The sequence below is a fragment of the Beta vulgaris genome, chromosome 1 (genome assembly GCF_026745355.1).
Source record: "Beta vulgaris subsp. vulgaris cultivar EL10 chromosome 1, EL10.2, whole genome shotgun sequence".
Lineage (NCBI taxonomy): Eukaryota > Viridiplantae > Streptophyta > Magnoliopsida > Caryophyllales > Amaranthaceae > Beta > Beta vulgaris.
Genome location: NC_079202.1, coordinates 38,458,253 through 38,475,684, shown reverse-complemented (window position 1 = coordinate 38,475,684; position 17,432 = coordinate 38,458,253). Strand labels below are relative to the sequence as shown.

Sequence of the window (17,432 nt, the reverse complement as noted above, 5' to 3'; positions counted from 1 at the left end):
ATTTTCATATATTGGAGTTGATGAAAGACAAATAGTAAAATCAAGTAAAGTGAATATGAGATTAAGATGGCGTTTATTCATTGATCATTTTTAGTATAGGCCATTACGATCCTTCTAGATTGATTCAATTAAAAAAGAAATTGAGATAAACAAGAGCAAACAAATTGAGTACCTCATCATTCTATAATTCTTTTATGGCTAGTTCTAGCTAGTTCTGTTATTCTGTATCATTGTGTTTTCATTTTTTGGTTTTGAGGTTTAGAAGCTATTTGATACGCATTATATAATGAAATCAAAAGTAGCAATAGATATTCTAATCATTTTTTTTTTATTGGGAAATTAAGTCAGCCTAAGGGCTAACTCCTACCAAGGCTACTAGCCTTGTAGGAACTACCAGCACATTGATACCCCAACATAATGCTGGGGGTAAGGATCGAACCCCTGACCTCAGAGATCAAAGGGGAGTGCTCTACCACATGAGCTAGCTCCTCATCCTTATAGAAATTCTAATCATGCTTACTTTTAAAACTGACAATCTATTTGGATACCACTTTTTGTGGTTTGCATAAATATATTTAAGTTTCGAAAAAAAAAAATAATAACGAACAACATATTAATTACCTAATCAGTTGAATGTCAATTCATCTCATGAATGTTCAAGTCGAGCCACTTTCTATTTCTTGTTTTGCTAATTAAAATTTCGTCATATAATTTTTTGGAAAAATTGACAATAGAGGTTTGAACTTTGGGTGATGATTTTTAAAAGGTCTGAAGTATTGATTAACCTGTGTAAGTCCAACTTTAGGGAGTCTTAACTTTTACCGGGCTTTACAGATTTTCTTAGGGTATGCCAACCTCCATGAGGTCTGGACAAGGATTTTCAAGTACAGATTGGTATTCTGGAATCACCACACTCCTTTTATTTAAAAAGAATTTGCCAAGCCGTCTTGAGATATAAAAGCTTATAATAAAAAAGAAATTACATTTCACATACTATTAAAATTGACGGTCTAATTTAATACGAAATTAGACAAACTCAAACCTAGATTCTCCTAACAAGTTGATTTCATCTAACTCTAACAAAACACTATTCATAGACATCTCGATCAATTCAACCTAGTCATCCATTCTCTTCTCGTTCCTTTATTTCCATTCAAATTTCGAACTACAACAAACGATTTAAAAAAAATAAAATGACAGTCTAATCGAACGGAATAAACTAGTTACTAAATAGATTAAACTAATCACTAAATAGATAAAAAAAAAAGTATGAATAATGAATGAATTAAATTGATTATTGAATAGATTAAATTTTTTTTCCATTACCTAATCTGACTATTAAACAGATGGTTAGTATACAAGTGCTATAGAAAAAAGTGCATAGATTTAGGTTTCGCTAGACCAGTAGATCCTCAATGCTGTACATTGCCATCCCTATCAGAAACATCATCGTTCTATCACAATCAACAGTTCACCAGTACAACATCACATGAGGAGCATATATAATTTTTGGGGACACGGTAATGTGCGTGCTTTACTACTACCCATCAAAATGACATCTTACAAAATTTTTGTTACCAAAATTAAGTTAAAGTGGTATTAAAATAGAATCATTTGATATCAAAATCAAAGTAACTCTATTTTGGTACCAAAGTTCTACCAAGGTTAAATTTTGGTACCAAATGACTCTATTTTAGTACCACTTTAACTTAATTTTGGTACCAAAATTTTATGAAGTGTCATTTTTGCTTCTCATTATGAATTACCAACACTTTCTCGAAGAGATAATGAAGAGGACGAGAGTACGGAGATGAATTCATAAATGAGGCCAATTATTTCTCTTAACTAGGTTGTTGAAGTGGTAATTTCAATGGCCAGTGTAAAAATAATTTAACTTAATATTGAAGTAATTAATCAATGGTTGTCATCACTATTGAGTGTTTCATCCGTTTCAAAATATAGTGGTTTTTTTTTCCTCACTATTTTAGGAGTTTTAAGGTAATTGAAATATTGTATTATTTGGCTTAAATGATGTATATGTATTGCAATAAATTAGTATAACATATAAGCTTAACCAAGCTAATTTTGACCTATTAGTTGGGATTGTGCCTTTCAATCTTGAGGTTGACCTATGCAAGGTTCCGGTCTAGTAGAACATTTCATCTTACCAACTCAAAAAAAGTACTTCCTCCGTTTTGTTAATTGTAACACTCATATTTTCACAGTTGTCGAGACAAATTTTGACAATATATAACTTTAGCCATGTATTTGTAAAAATGATGCAAATGATATATTAAAAACACTATACTTTGAGACGAATCAAATAAGATTTCATATGCGTATGTTTATCTTTGTGTGTAGATCATCATACACCGTCAAAGTGTCAATTGTGAATAGTAGAAAAGTCAAAAATGTTGCAATTAATAAAGAACGCAAGAAATATACTTCCTCCGTTTAAAACTATAAGGAATTCACAATTTACGAAAATTTGCTTTGTCCACATATATCTCTCATAATATGATTAAAAAAAATTAGAAAATTATATAAAATAATACCCTTGGATTCGTCTTTAAAATACTATAATAACATTATTTATAAATTTTTTTTATCAATACAAATAAAAAATAATTAACGGTCAAAGTTCGATATTGACCATTGTGTGTGCCATATATTTTAAAATATGAGTAACATATACTTCATGTTCAACGGATTTGAAGGAAGAAGACAGATAAATTTTGTAATGGTTTAAGTGAGAGTACACGAGGAGATTTACAGGAAAGGAAAAATTTAGGGAAATATGGTCAAAGATTCCAAATTTCATAAATATGAGTACAAGTTTTCTTCAAAAATTGAGGACATAATGAGAATATAATAATGGAATGAGGATATGTTAGAAAAAATGAATGTTTTTAAATAGAATAAACACTATCTTTTGACATATAAAATGAAAAATAAATACTATATTTTAAAATAGAGGGATTGATTTTTAGTGGAAAGCCACCATTGTCTCTTTCATGATAAAATCATGCACAAATATCCAAGAATCAAGAGCTCTCATGTTCCTGTGGCTATTGGTATATTGATTTGAATAGCATATGGCATATTACTTCCATATGATTCCATCTTGTTTGGACCCTTTAACTTATAATTTTTTTCTTTTCTCGTTAAAAGATATCAGGAATAGTGTTTTGCTGTTTGTTGGAATTTTTTCCTTGAATAATGCTAAAAAGGGGATTAATTCCCAAAATGTGCCACAAAATTTTTTATTTCCCTGCGTACCGTCCACGTAGGACGGCACGCGAAAAAAAGTTTTTTTTTTTTTAACGGAGGTAAACCGCTACTCGGAGTAGCGGTTTACTTCAAACAAAACCGCTACTCCGAGTAGCGGTTCATTCACCTAAACCGCTACTCAGAGTAGCGGTTTTAATGAGTGAACCGCTACTCGGAGTAGCGGTTTCCTCCCTCGGGTAAACCGCTACTCCGAGTAGCGGTTCATTCATTAAAACCGCTACTCGGAGTAGCGGTTTTGTACCCATTACATACCACACTTCATTGTTTCCACATAACTGGCCAACTGCCAGAAAACCAAAAAAATTCCAGCAATCCCAAACAATATCCAACCTCCAATATCCAAACAAACATCCAACCTCCAATTCCAGCAATTCCAAACAATATCCAACCTCCAATTTCAACATTATCCAACCTGCAATTCCAAACAATTATCCAACCTCCAATTTCAACATTATCCAACCTGCAATTCCAGCACCAAATTCCATTCAACAACACCAAATATAAGCCACACATTGATCACTCATCACCAAGTTGATACACATTCAAATGTATGTAAAAAAAATTTAGTTACAAGTTAGAGTGAGAAAAAAATGTTAACTAACTACATAAACAATAAATGAAACTTCTAAAACCCTCTCTTCTTCTTTTGTGAAGGTGTAGATGAGCTAGGTGTCGTCTCATGAGTCTCTGCAATGGCATCAAGAGAGGGGAGTAGTGTCAGAACGTCGTCGATAGGCCCTCTGAGTGACTGGAGGTGAAAGCAAAGCTGACGTGGTCAATATATGGGCAGCAGACGTAGAAGATGTAGAAGTCGATGTATATCCAGCAGAAGTAGGCACGCCCTGTACGATGTGGCCATGTCCAGCTCGGCCAACAGCATCAACACACAGTCCCCTCATAGTCTGCAATGTCTGCGCATACAAGTCACGCACCATATCTGGAGGCAATGACTCAGAAGCCTCTAGTACAGTACCGCACCTATGAGCAATATCAGATAAAGTATGTGCCTGAATAGAAAGAAAAAATACATATTATATAGTTGTATAAATAAATAAAAGTGCAACTAAAAATCAGTGAACTTACCAGTACTATATCTGCAGACGCAGGCTGATAATGTGTAGAAGGTGGTCGCCTCGATGGATTCGTCAGGCGTAACCTCGTGATGCGACGAAACCATATCATATACTCGTCAAAGGCATGAGTACGACCACTAAAAGGAGTGCCCTGAACTATGTGTCCCTCGCGCTCATCCCAATGTGCAATGTAAGGTCGATGTCTGAGCGGATAGTTCTTGTTCTTCGACCTCCGATCATGGCATGAAGGTTGTGCTCGTATCAGAAGGTGCGGGAATCGTCTGCTCGAATCCAACTGGCGCATAACTCGACCAGGGAAATGGAACTCTACAATGTCGAAACAGATAAGTGGGGCCATGTGCGCCATACATGTCGATCAGCTCGACATATAGCAGGTAACAACGCCAGTCTCGCATCAGTATATGGCTGCCAAGTCATCTACAAAAAATAGAATCTTACAAATATTAGGCAAAAGAAGAGTCTACCAATGTATATAAGTTAGGCAAGTACGAGCCTATGTACCTGCTCGTCCGTCTGATGGTCAAGTGCATCCCTGTAGTAAGGAACCCACCTGCTGTGTGGGACCTAGTGATGTGTACTCGAAGCCAACTGAAAAGAAATATACGTTATTATCCATGAGAAAAATGAAACTAAAAAATGTCAACAAATGTGAGACATTGAATATTACCTGACAGCTAAGGGGTCAATCCCCGGAACATGCTGGGAGCCTAAAATAGGAACGGCCTCGTCAAACTGTGGAGGTGGGTCCCGCACCCTCGAAATCCGAGGTCTGCCAATGTGTATGTGCTCCCATGCCCAAATCTGTAACAACAACACAGGGCCACCTAACTCCCTCGCACCCCTATGTGATGCCCGACATAGCTGCCGATACAGGTATGCAAGGGTCGCACTACCCCAACTATATGTCCCTGCTACGTCGAGATCAGCTAAAAGCGGGAGATAAAGAACCTGGACTGCATCTCCACTCTTGTCGGCAAAAAGAATGGACCCCATCAATGCAAGAATGTAAGCCCGGGCAAATCGCTGTACAGTCACCTCATCAGCATCATTCGGCAACAAGAAAAAATGTTGCCGAAGCCATGTCAATCTCAAAGACGAACCCTGGAGAACTTTGGGCTCGTTCTCCGGTGTGTTGGGCCAAATCCCTAACAACTCGAAAACTAATGCAGCCCAGTTACCCTCGCCTCGACCAATAACAGGTGCCCCGTGACTCTAAGTCCAAGGATAACAGCGACATCCTCCAAAGTAATCGTCGCCTCCCCAACAGTCAAATGAAATGTATGGGTCTCCTGCCTCCATCGCTCCACTAATGCCGTCAGAAGTGGTCTATCAATCTCCAAACCTCCCCCTACCAAACGATGTATGCCGAGAAAACAGCCAGCCGCTCGACATACCGAAGAACCCTTCGTGAATCTCCCAGTCAAGATAGAGACTGTGATGATGCAACCGACACGATAGTACCGTGTCCGCTACTCCCCTCCAGACATCCTCACTCCGATGCTGGTCCTGGAGGGTGAGAACGCTGCGATCAGTGGGGCCGGGAAAGATGGACTGCGCCATCAGACCTAATAAGAAAAAAAAAAAATATACCGATTAGTAACACAATGAGACTATGAAAATAATATAAATTTTTGAAATTTAACAAAATATGAAAACATTTACCCAGATGTTCCTTCACCGTTCTTATTAGGACATCTTTGCTTATTGTGTCCTGAAACCTTACAAATGCTACATCTATATTTGCCAGACCTATCAGCTGCATCCATTTCATTTTGTATTCGAGTGGACCGTGGACGTCCAGCTCCACGTTTTAGCCTCTCATCAGCTATAATTCTCGGACCATCATATGGAGAACAATTATGCATATCAGGCACAGGCTTGAAAAAGGACATATAAGTAGATCGATACTCGGTAGTCATGAAAGAAGCGTCCACAAAACCACTATATGACAAGCTCCGGTGTCGACAGACCGCAAGGACATGAGAACACGGCAACTTATATATTTGACTTTCTCACATGTACATGTCTTCTGCATTAAGTTAACCGTGTGTTTCTTTCCACCTTTCCCGCAATACGGTCTCCACGACAGTAGTGACCTCAAATAGCCCTCGCTCATAATCAAACACAATCACCTCATGAGCACCTGCCTTCTCCATGTTCTTTTCAATGATGTTAGTCGCCTTCGGGCTATAATCATGGCCTTCCTCAAGTCTTTTTCTACCTAATTCTCTCCTTGTAGCAAAATAAGAATTGACACGATAAAATGTCATTCTTACCAAAGCAGTGATCGGTAGACATCTTGCTCCTTTTAGGACACCATTAAACACTTCAGACATGTTGGTGGTTTGCACACCATATCTACACCCACCATCATGATGTAGAGACCATAGATGAAGGGGAATGTCCAACAGATATCTAGCTGCCTCGACATTAATGGAGCCAATTCGATCCATATAGTACAAAAACTTCCTTTTCTGCCTAGCATATGCAGCTTTTCCGAATAGGTTCTTGATGGCAGCATTCTTATACTTCGAATTCAAGTTCGAAGCAAGATGACGCACACAAAAGCGGTGATGTGCATATGGTTCCTCCCAACCACTACCAGGCTCATTCATAGCTGCAAGGATACCCCTATGACGATCAGAGATGACACACAATCCTTTCTATCTGTGACGGAACGTCTAATGCAAGCTAAAAACCAAGACCAGTCCTCCGTGCTTTCTTCCTCCACAACAGCAAAGGCAAGTGGGAATAGCTGGAAATTAGCATCTGTTCCCATAGCAATCAATAATTTGCCTTTGTATTTCCCGTACAAGTGAGTACCATCTATAGTGATAAGAGGCCGACAATGACGGAATCCGGAAATGGAGGGTTTAAAGGCCCAGAAGACCCTCCTAAAGATGTGCGTAGTAGGATCTTGTGTTGGGATCGTACTCCAGTAAACGACAGTGCCTCGATTGGACTCTTTCAAGGCTTGCAAGTACCTCGGTAACTCTTGATACGACTTCTCCCAATCACCAAAAATATTGCTGATTGCCTTTTGTTTTGCTAACCAAGCTCTCTTATATGTTATTGAAAATTGATATTGGTTCTTCACAAAAGTAAGGATGGACTGAACTTTGAATGAAGGATCAGTCCTAATGAAATCCTCGATAAGATCAGCAACGAAATCTGATGAAATGAGAGGATGGTCTCCACATGTTATGTCTCCTAAACAATTGCTTGCATGTGGACCAACATATCGTACAATTTTGAATGAGAACGACTTAGTCATGATTGCACGCAACCTCCATGGACAGTGACACACTTCCTTTCTAGCACATTCAATGACATACTTTGTGGGCTCTGACTCTAACACCCGAAACATCTGGTTTCTAGAGATCGACCATGCTTTCACAAAATTCTTTAATTGCTGCAATGAGGCGAACTCTTGTCCTATCTCAAATTCAGAAGCCACAGTTAATGAACCAGTGACATTCCAAGTCATCCATAAAAAATTAACCTTTGATCAACTTCGTCAACTCTAAGCCAATCTTGTGAAGGAACACCAGCCTTTATTGCCTTGTCAGCTAATTCTCTTGCATCATCATCCTCATCCCTATCAGAATCCACATGCTCCTCCTCGTTTCCCAAAAAATCAACATCATTTTGATGTAGAGTGTCAAGATGGAATGTGGATGGTATGTGGGGAGACGAAGCAGGAGAAATAAACTCATTCATGTGCTGATTTACATAATGTGGGTCTGACAACATGCTAGTAAATGATTCAAATTGCATATTAGGAGCTGATGTCGGTACCTCCATGCTATCCCTAAAGTCCATTGAAGGTACATAACCCACATTACTTTGCACATTTATCTCTTTGGGAACTTGTTCAATGTACACCTCCATTGCCATGGCTGACGTTTGTGTCACTGAAAGCCACATAGCACTCAGTGACTCGTCATCCTCTAGTGCAATTGGCACATATTTTCCCGGCATCGGATATCTCATAAACAATTTTCAGTTCCACATACATACGATCACATCCAACAACGTCATATACCCTATTCAGAATCTCTTGAAACATCATACCGGAATTGATGAACAAAAACTTTTTCCTTCCACCTCTATACACAATATCAACATCATTTTGAGATAATTCACCATTCCAATAAAGGTATAGAGGATATTTAGGTTGTTCCATATTCTACATACAAAAAACATAATGTTTAATTAAGTTATTCTTATTCTACATATTCAAACAATATCAACACTATTTTTCACCTATACTAGTAGTATTTACAACATAAACACAACAATTCATGCAAAATCAACCATCAAAAATGCTCAAATTCATTTTTAACCAACCAACAACTAATTATACTAATCAAACAACTAAACAATATGCTAATAACCTTTGAATTATACTAATCACCTTCCAATTATACTAACCTTCCAATTAATACAAAATCAACCATCACAATATCCTAAATTTTTAATCATCAACAACTAAATTATACTAATCAAACTAAACAATTTCCATCTAACAAATATGGCATGCTACACAAATTAAATTAAAAAAAAAAACAAAAAAAATACTCACAAAGATGGAAAAGATGCTGTGGTCGGAAGAGAGAGAGCAACAAATGACGGACTGAGTCGTCGGTCGTCGGTCGCCGGTCGCCGGAGGTGAGAAACGTGCGGCAGAGTCGTCGGTCGCCGGCGGTCAGGAAGGCAGTCGGAAGAGAGAGAGGATTGTGAGCAGCGTCGTCGGAAGAGAGAGAGAGTGTGAAGTGATTGTGAGAAAATAAATTTCGAGCATTGGGAAATTGGGAGTTAGGGCTGGAATTGGGGATTTTTATAAACCGCTACTCGGAGTAGCGGTTTTCTTTAATGAACCGCTACTCCGAGTAGCGGTTTACAACGGGTCCAAATATCTTGTAAACCGCTACTCAGAGTAGCGGTTCATTAAAGAAAACCGCTACTCAGAGTAGCGGTTGATTTTAAATATAACCGCTACTCTGAGTAGCGGTTTTAATGCATTAACCGCTACTCTGAGTAGCGGTTTTACTGCAGTTTTAAAAAAAAAAAAAATTTTCGCGTGCTGTCCTACGTGGACGGTACGCAGGGAAATAAAATTTTTTCCCACACATTTTGGGAATTAATCCCCTTTTTGACATTATTCAAGGAAAAAATTCCTGTTTGTTGTCTAAGTACGTTGATGGAGTATTATTTTTTTTTAAAAAAAAATACTCCTTCTATTTCAAAATATAAGTCATGCATGATGTTCGAGATCGAACTTTAATCGTTAATTGCTCTCAATATATGTTGATAGAAAATTTTAAAAAATACTGTTATTATAGTATTTTTCAAGATAAATCCAATAGTGTAACCTTTATAATTTTTTTATTTATCAAATTATAAGAGATTTTTATGATCAAAGCAAATTTTCGTAAAGCATAAATGTCTTATTTTGAAATGGAGGGAGTACCTTGATATTAATTTAATGGAAATAAAAGTGCATTTCTAGAAACCATGTCATAAATGTGTTGGTTAGTGATTAATCAACCTTGCTCTAAAATCAAATGTCGGACCATTTGGAATTTGTTGCATGCACGGTCGCTTGAGCTATCGAACATCTTCAAACCATGAGAAAATACATGACCAATTGACTATAGATTTTTATGCTTCCCTATGGAATGCTATCATTTACATAATTCAAATTAACATCCTATTCGTTTGAACTTATTTTCATTTCTTAAATTCAATTTAACTCATTTTAGTTTATTTCATTTTTAATCAATGTTTTACTTTTTTTTTTAATATTACTTTTATAATTATTTTCGCACTATTATTAATATTAATATTATTTCTATTATTTATTATTGTTGTTATTTTATTTATTATTATTATTATCATTATTATTTTCATTTTTATTTTTATTATTTGATGTTTTAGTTATTATTATTACGGTTTTTTCACCTGGTAAATTTTTTTTTTTGCACCATATACCCTTTCAACTTTTGAAATTCACCACATACCCCTTACTTTTCAAAAAATACATCAGATTACCCTTTTGACTAACGGTGTTAGACTTCCGTTAGTCATTAATCCCTAATCTCTCCAAAACCTAATTAACTATCCTAAACCCTAAATATTTCTAGAAACAATAGCAATTCCTAAAAACCTAACTAACCCTAAAAGCCCACCACCCACCCCCAGCCCATTAACCCCAACAACCCCAAGCTCACCAGCCCACCAGCCCACCAACCCCACCTCGCAACCTCGCCAGCCCCCTCCTCTACCCCCGCGTCCCCACTAGTAGAATAAATGCTTATTGATGCGATCATAAAGAGGCATACTGCGGTGATTTTGGGTGCGCAACAATTAAGGGGGCAGCAATAGGTCATAATTATATTGTTGCGGTTTTAAACCAAGATATTGCTGCGGTTTCTAACCCGAACCGCAGCAATATATATATTTTTTATTAAAAAAATACAACATATTACTGCGATTTCTAGCCCAAAATCACAGCAATAGGGTCCTGGCCTGGTACAGGCAAAAAAATTTTTTTTTTTTTTGCATTTTGCCATAAGATTTGAAAGATAAAAACCGGGCAACAAACCCATCCACAAATGAGCATTATATCGTTTAATAGAAACTAAACTCAAAATGAAACTAACTTCACTTCTCATTCACAATAGATGAAACTAACAATAAGAACCAAATAATTCTATTATGACAGTAAAATCTAAGTACTGATATTCGCAACCGGATATTCGCACCCCACACCACCGATTTTTCGCACCCCACCACCACTGATTTTTGCACCCCACCACTACTGATTTTCGCACCCCACCCCACGGGATTTTTGCACCCCACCACCACTGATTTTCGCACCCCACCACAACAAGTGTGGGAAATCGAAGAGGACATAGTGCGGTGGCCACAATAAATCCCCAGTTTCCCCCTATCACCTGATTTACTTTCTACTTTTCTCTCCCCCTACTCTGTGGCCTGCTAATCTTATCGAATTATGTGTTATTGAAGATTACTTGATGAGCATGGTCAATTTTTCTTTTGGCACATGAAATTGTCAAATCACAAAGCATGAATCTAGTTTGTTTGTGATGGGGACAAGGCGAGTTATATGTAGAATGCAAATGAGCTCTAAATGCCACGATATTGCATCAACCTTTTCATCAAGCCCTCTGCTTTCATACACGGAGCCCCCGTCTTTTTACAGATATCTCACAGTTAACCATTCCCAGGGGATGGGTGTGAAAATCAGCGGGGTGGTGGTCTGAATTGCGAAAATCGATGGGTTTGGGGGTGGGGGTGGGGGTGGGGAAGGGGGTAGGTGAGGTTGCAGAGGTGGGGGTTGGAGAGGTTGCGGGGGTGGGGGGGAGGGTGGGGCTGGGTTGGTTGTGGAGGGGGTATGCTGGTGGGGTTGGGGTTAGGGTTAGGGTGGGGGAGGGGTTTTTAGGTTAGAATATTAGATTAGAGGTTAGGGTTAGGGCTATGTTTATGTTAGTTAATTAGGATTAAAGGGGATTTAGGGATTAATGACTAATGGAGTTTAACACCGCTAGTCATTAAGGGTAGTTTGATGTATTTTTTGAGACGAGAGGGGTATATGGTGAATTTCAAAAGTCAAAAGGGTATATAGTGCAAAAAAAAAAATTTGTCAGGGGTATATGGTGAAAAAACCGTTATTATTATTTTCTTTATAATTACTGATATTATTATTGTTATTATTATTATTTGTTTATTTATCATTATTATTATCATTATTATTATCATTATCATTATTATTACTATTACTATTACTGTTACTGTTACTGTTACTGTTACGGTTACTGTTACTGTTACTGTAACTGTAACTGTTACTGTTACTGTTACTATTACTGTTACTGTTACTGTTACTGTTACTGTTACTATTACTGTTACTGTTACTGTTACTGTTACTATTACTGTTACTAATACTGTTACTCTTACTATTACTGTTACTATTACTGTTACTAATACTGTTACTATTACTGTTACTATTACTATTACTATTACTATTACTATTACTATTACTATTACTATTACTATTACTATTACTATTACTATTACTATTACTATTACTATTACTATTACTATTACTATTACTATTACTATTACTATTACTATTACTATTACTATTACTATTACTATTACTATTACTATTACTATTACTATTACTATTACTATTACTATTACTATTACTATTAAAAAAAACATAACTTTAAGGGCGAAAAGTTAGAGAGCGAAAACTCGGGCGACTCCATAGCGAAACCCTAGCGAACAATATCAGCGCCTCCGCCGCGTTACCCCCTCACCCTGCTGGCTCGTCGACGGCTTGAGCATCTCCGGCTCTACGACGGTCGTCGGCGAGCCCAGCCACCTTTTCCCCCACAGTAGGCAGCCGCTTTGTGTCGTAACAGTGGGTTTCTCGGAGCCGCGAAGACAATAGCCTCGAAGTCGACAACTTCGAAGTCGACCGCTACGCCACCGGAAAACCTTGGCTTCTCTTTTCTAGGCGCCGGTGACTCACCACCACTACCTAATGTTGGTACACATGCTCTTCTGCCGCAGATTTGACAACTGTGAGGTTTTTCAATTCAGCTTTACTAATTTTGTTGCTTCATTTCTCGAAGCCGTAGGTTTCACTACCTAGTGTAGGCTGTTTTTCGAGGAGTTGGTGCCTCTTTATCTACTAGTGGTTCTTGTTTTAGTTTTTAGCGTTCTCTTGTTATTTTAGAATCATGAACAGTATGGATGAGTTAAAGGAGGAACTGTGCTTTTGTCACTTTGATGAGCTTGATTGTTCTTCAACTAGTTGGGGCCAGAGGATTGATTTTACTATCAATCCTTTTGGTATCTTCGAGTATGCTCGAAGTTTGAAAGCTGAGGGTAATACCTTTTACAGAAACAATGACTTTAAGTCAGCCATTGGACAATATAGTCAAGCCATCAAATTCCTGTTTTTTGCGGACGTTACTAATGAGGAGGACAAGTCAGTGTTTTTAAGCCTAGCTTTATCTATCAATCTGAATTTGGCTGCGTGTTTTATCAGGGAAAAGGAATTTCATAAAGTAGGTGAGTTATGCACTCTTGTTTTAATGTATGACGCTACCAATGCCAAAGCTTATTTTAGGCGAGCTATTGCAGCTCTGGAACTTAGCCAACCCGACATAGCATTAATAGATCTTATCCAAGCTCTTAAAATCCACCCAAATAATGGAGATTCAACAAAAATTAAATGAAGTATCGTCAGTGTTAGGACTGTCTTCAAATTTTGTTGATATTTCTGCTCAAGTGGTCGGTGAGGATGAAGTAATAAGTAAATCTTCACTCCTTGGAAAGGGGGAAAAAATACGAAAGGTAGGAGAAAGGAAATCCTACTGGGGTACCACCACTATCACAGTGGAGAAGAATCAAACCTTCTTAGAGAAGGTGAACATGAATGTCGTTGAAACAGATCACGACATTAACGTTTCTTATTCAGTCCTGGAGTCTACTTCTGGGAAAAAAACGAAATCTACAGGGTCCAATTTCCGATTTTCAAATCGGAAAGCGCTGGATACCTATTTGCATATCACCCCCTCAATGTATAGGGTGATGTCAGCAGGGAGAACTTTGCATTACCATTGCTCTTCGTAAAACCAAATGATCAGCATCCGAACTTTAAATCCATCACAAGGGATGGATTGCAGTACGACTATAGATTCCCATACACCCATGGAGATGAGACACTCCCCTGTGACAAACTCCACTTTTACGCCCCGACGTTGCGGCTTCAAGTATGGATTCCCAAAAGTCGTCTTGCGTCTCTTTGTTAGTACCTCCAAGCACCTCCTTTTGTTCGCCGGCAAAGTCTACTTCACGGGTTTACAATCAGTCTACCAACAAGATGAAAATCTCCTCTCGTTTGCACTCCAGTATCAACAGACAACATAATACGGTAAAGCATCGAAGTCCCTCATTTTCTAACCCTATGTTTTGCAGGGTGCGCATTGGATCCAAGAGAAGTCCATCCTGCTTCACTGAGGACGTCCGTTATCCTTGTAGGAAGAAATGTTATGCCCCCTCCCCCTGTTTTAGTAACTAATCTTGTTCATGATGATTTCCTTATGTTTGGTTAGTTTGCTCCTTAGGTTGTATTTTGTTTCTTATCAATGCAAGTTTTTCTGATGTCAAAAAAAAAAAAAATACTATTACTATTACTATTACTAATACTAATACTATTACTATTACTATTTGTTGTTGTTGTAGCCGAAAAATCAAAGCCTCACAAAGAGACACATGAACTAATCAGAAGCATCCCATTAAAAGAAGGAAAAGGTTGTCATTTTTAAGGTTTTTTTACTGGTTAAAGGATAAAAGTTCACTTTTTGCCTGAAGGAATATTCAGGGTCCAACTCCCAAAAAACGGCTACATATGATTGGCTGATGCTTAGCTCCCAATCATTGTCTGCCATGTATCGCAATCTAATTTCCTAGCCAATCAAGTGTCCTTATTTTAGGGTGGCCTCATATGGCAGCTTTCAGATCCCAAATAGTATAAGTAGTCTCATTGAAATCAGGAAAAAGGTAACTCATTTAACAGTGTGCCATTATTGTGTTACAATATTCTCTCACTTTCTCTACTTTCCTTTTCCATACCTGATGTCTGACTTAAGTTTCCGAGGGGAACCACCACGCAAACCTCGTGGATTGGTTCCTTTTTATGCAGGTTTGGGAATGGAGCTCAGGTTCTGATTCCAGAATTCAGGAATCGTTGCACAACTCTCCAAAGAAGAACATCTTGAAGGATAAAAGTTTACTTGCCAGCAAAGGAGACCAAACATTTGGCGCCGCTTATGGGGAGACGCAACGATGACTGTCCGTCACTCGTCCAATGTGGCAAGAAATCGAAGTTTTCAAATTCGATTAGAATATACGATAGATGATGAAAGACTACCTCGAGGGTGGGATAGAAATCCATCCATCATTAATATATGTTCCTGGTCAGAGCCATGTACATGTTATCCAGGAAAATCTTGAGCATCCCATGACAATTGCTCAGTTGGAGAATGTCTTGAATGTCTTCCAGCCTAAGATGGCAGCAGTCGTCTAGGAACAGATCAAGAACAATATGTTGTTCTTCCAAGTAAATACCGATCCAACTGCTAACAATCCAGCTCCTTTTCAAGGGAGCTCTCAAGAGAATTGTGCAGGTCCAAGTCGACCTGCTCGTTTGGAACCCTCTAGGAGGACAACCATAGGAAAACAGTCCGAAGGTAGTGACCAGCGAAGAAAGATAGACTAGAACCTGGTAGTTAGGACCCAGGATGATGCTCATCCAAACGGACGTCGAAAGAAAACAGATGCCCAAGAGTACTTGGAGACAAAGAAAGCTATTACATTACAACGGTCGGCCATAGGGTCTACACCGTGTTTGAGGATCCCTTGCAGGAAAAAAGGAAGAAGTTTGAGCCCTTCTCTTATTCGTCTAAGGCAAGAGAAAACAGTGGTGTTGCAAATGATTAATTGGCATGCAACCCCCGAAAATACCTCATCAAATCCTGTGTTAAAGGAGATTAGTAAGGAGTTCATACCCATTGAGTGACAGCTGGGAGTCCTCCGGATCAACTGGCCAACACCTTCTTCGGGGAGGATCATGGAAGTGTCGTCCTTCCAAAAGGTTAAACTCCCAATCATAGAGCCATTTAATGGAACAACTGATATATCCAGATGATCATCTCTCCACTTATAAGCATCAGATGTATGTCCAAGCTGTAGATGATGCTACTTGGTTCAAGATTTTCTAGGCTACTCTGAAAGGAGTAGCTCAAAAGTGGTTTAACAATCTCCCCCCTGATTCAGTCAATAATTTTATTGAACTCAGTTATCTCCAGTTATTTTGTTGCCAATTGGCAAGAACAAAAGATAACCATGAATTTGGGTAAGGTCATCCAAGGAACAAAAGAATTGAAGCTTTCGAAGTTTTTTTTAAAAGATTCAATCTAGAAGCCTTACAAATTCAAGATCTCAATGCTGGTGTGGCCTTTGACGCCTTCATTAGGGGGCTGCGGCCGGAAAGTTTTAAGTTTGATATTGTTAAGAACAAAATCACTACTTTTAGAGAAGCCCTAAGGGATGCTGAAGCATTTATACATGCCACAAAAGTTTATGCTGAGGCTAAGCATCCCGAGTCCAAGATGCCTAAAGAGGTGGTTAAGACAAAAAAAGCAACCCTAAAAAGGCTGCGACTTGGGAAATAACCTCCATAACTACTTCGTCCAAGCGAGGAAAAAGGAAAGAATCTGAATCTTCAGCTGACCTCATAGAATTTAGCATAGATCAATACTCCATTCTTATGTAGATAAAGGACCAATATGATCTTAAGGCTCCAACGGAGATGAAGACTCCTTATAGGAACAGAGACCAGAATAAGTTTTATCATTTCTACAAGGACTGTGGTCATGAGACCAATGAATGTAAACATCCTGAGAGGGCTCTGGAGGAGTTAGCACGGAATGGAAAGATGAATTCATACTTACCCCAATGGGAAAGAAAGTTTCAGAGTAAGGATGATCGTCAGAGTAAGAAAAAAAGAGAGTGAAAGCATTGACAGGGATGTTGTTATTGTCATCTCAAGTGGGTTTGCAGTTATAGGACCAAATTGGGGACACAAAAATTATCTTTGGGAACTCGGTCCAATATTGCTAAATGATCAGACCAAGGTCGAACCTTTCCCAAAAGTGGTGGTCAGTGAGCAAGACCGGGGAAAGCTGAGGACTCTCCTTGATAACCCCTTGGTTGTGGAAATGAAGATAGAAAACCTTAGAGTAAGAAGAATATTGATAGACACTCGAAGCTCAACGAACATCATTAGTGCAGATTGCTTGTCTAGATTAAAGTTAATGAGAAGAACTTGGTACATGTCCACCACCTAAGCTATACCATAGTACCGAACATAGATCTTGAATTCAGGTTGGAATCGTATACTATTTCTTGCCTATTTGACATTATTGCTTGTTTGGTTTTTTATGTTCA

At 38.3% G+C, this 17,432-nt stretch overlaps 3 protein-coding genes across 3 annotated transcripts; all 3 read right to left on the bottom strand.

Annotated features, from left to right (window-relative positions):
* Positions 1–3,989: 3,989 nt before the first annotated feature.
* On the bottom strand, positions 3,990–4,722 carry LOC130590046 (serine/threonine-protein phosphatase 7 long form homolog). Its single transcript, XM_057391924.1, has 2 exons — positions 4,375–4,722; positions 3,990–4,298 (listed from the first exon to the last, which is right to left on the bottom strand). Exons 1-2 carry the CDS (start codon positions 4,720–4,722, stop codon positions 3,990–3,992), a joined length of 657 nt encoding a protein of 218 aa, XP_057247907.1.
* Positions 4,723–4,798: 76 nt separating this feature from the next.
* LOC130590045 (protein MAIN-LIKE 2-like) lies at positions 4,799–5,583 on the bottom strand. Its single transcript, XM_057391922.1, has 3 exons — positions 5,053–5,583; positions 4,887–4,973; positions 4,799–4,802 (listed from the first exon to the last, which is right to left on the bottom strand). The coding sequence occupies exons 1-3, from the start codon at positions 5,376–5,378 to the stop codon at positions 4,799–4,801; spliced, it is 417 nt and encodes a 138-aa protein (XP_057247905.1). The 5' UTR covers positions 5,379–5,583.
* A 1,413-nt stretch (positions 5,584–6,996) lies between these two features.
* Positions 6,997–7,872, bottom strand: LOC125492740 (uncharacterized). The gene has a single exon (XM_057391921.1). It carries the CDS (start codon positions 7,870–7,872, stop codon positions 6,997–6,999), a length of 876 nt encoding a protein of 291 aa, XP_057247904.1.
* Between the last annotated feature and the right edge of the window lie 9,560 nt (positions 7,873–17,432).

Coding starts and splice junctions, on each gene's coding strand:
- LOC130590046 (XM_057391924.1), bottom strand. CDS start 4,722: ATGGCCCCACTTATCTGTTTCGACATTGTAGAGTTCCATTTCCCTGGT. Junction 4,299..4,374: donor CGTCTGCAGATATAGTACTG/GTAAGTTCACTG, acceptor CTTTCTATTCAG/GCACATACTTTATCTGATAT.
- LOC130590045 (XM_057391922.1), bottom strand. CDS start 5,378: ATGGGGTCCATTCTTTTTGCCGACAAGAGTGGAGATGCAGTCCAGGTT. Junction 4,974..5,052: donor ATTGACCCCTTAGCTGTCAG/GTAATATTCAAT, acceptor ATTTCTTTTCAG/TTGGCTTCGAGTACACATCA.
- LOC125492740 (XM_057391921.1), bottom strand. CDS start 7,872: ATGACTTGGAATGTCACTGGTTCATTAACTGTGGCTTCTGAATTTGAG.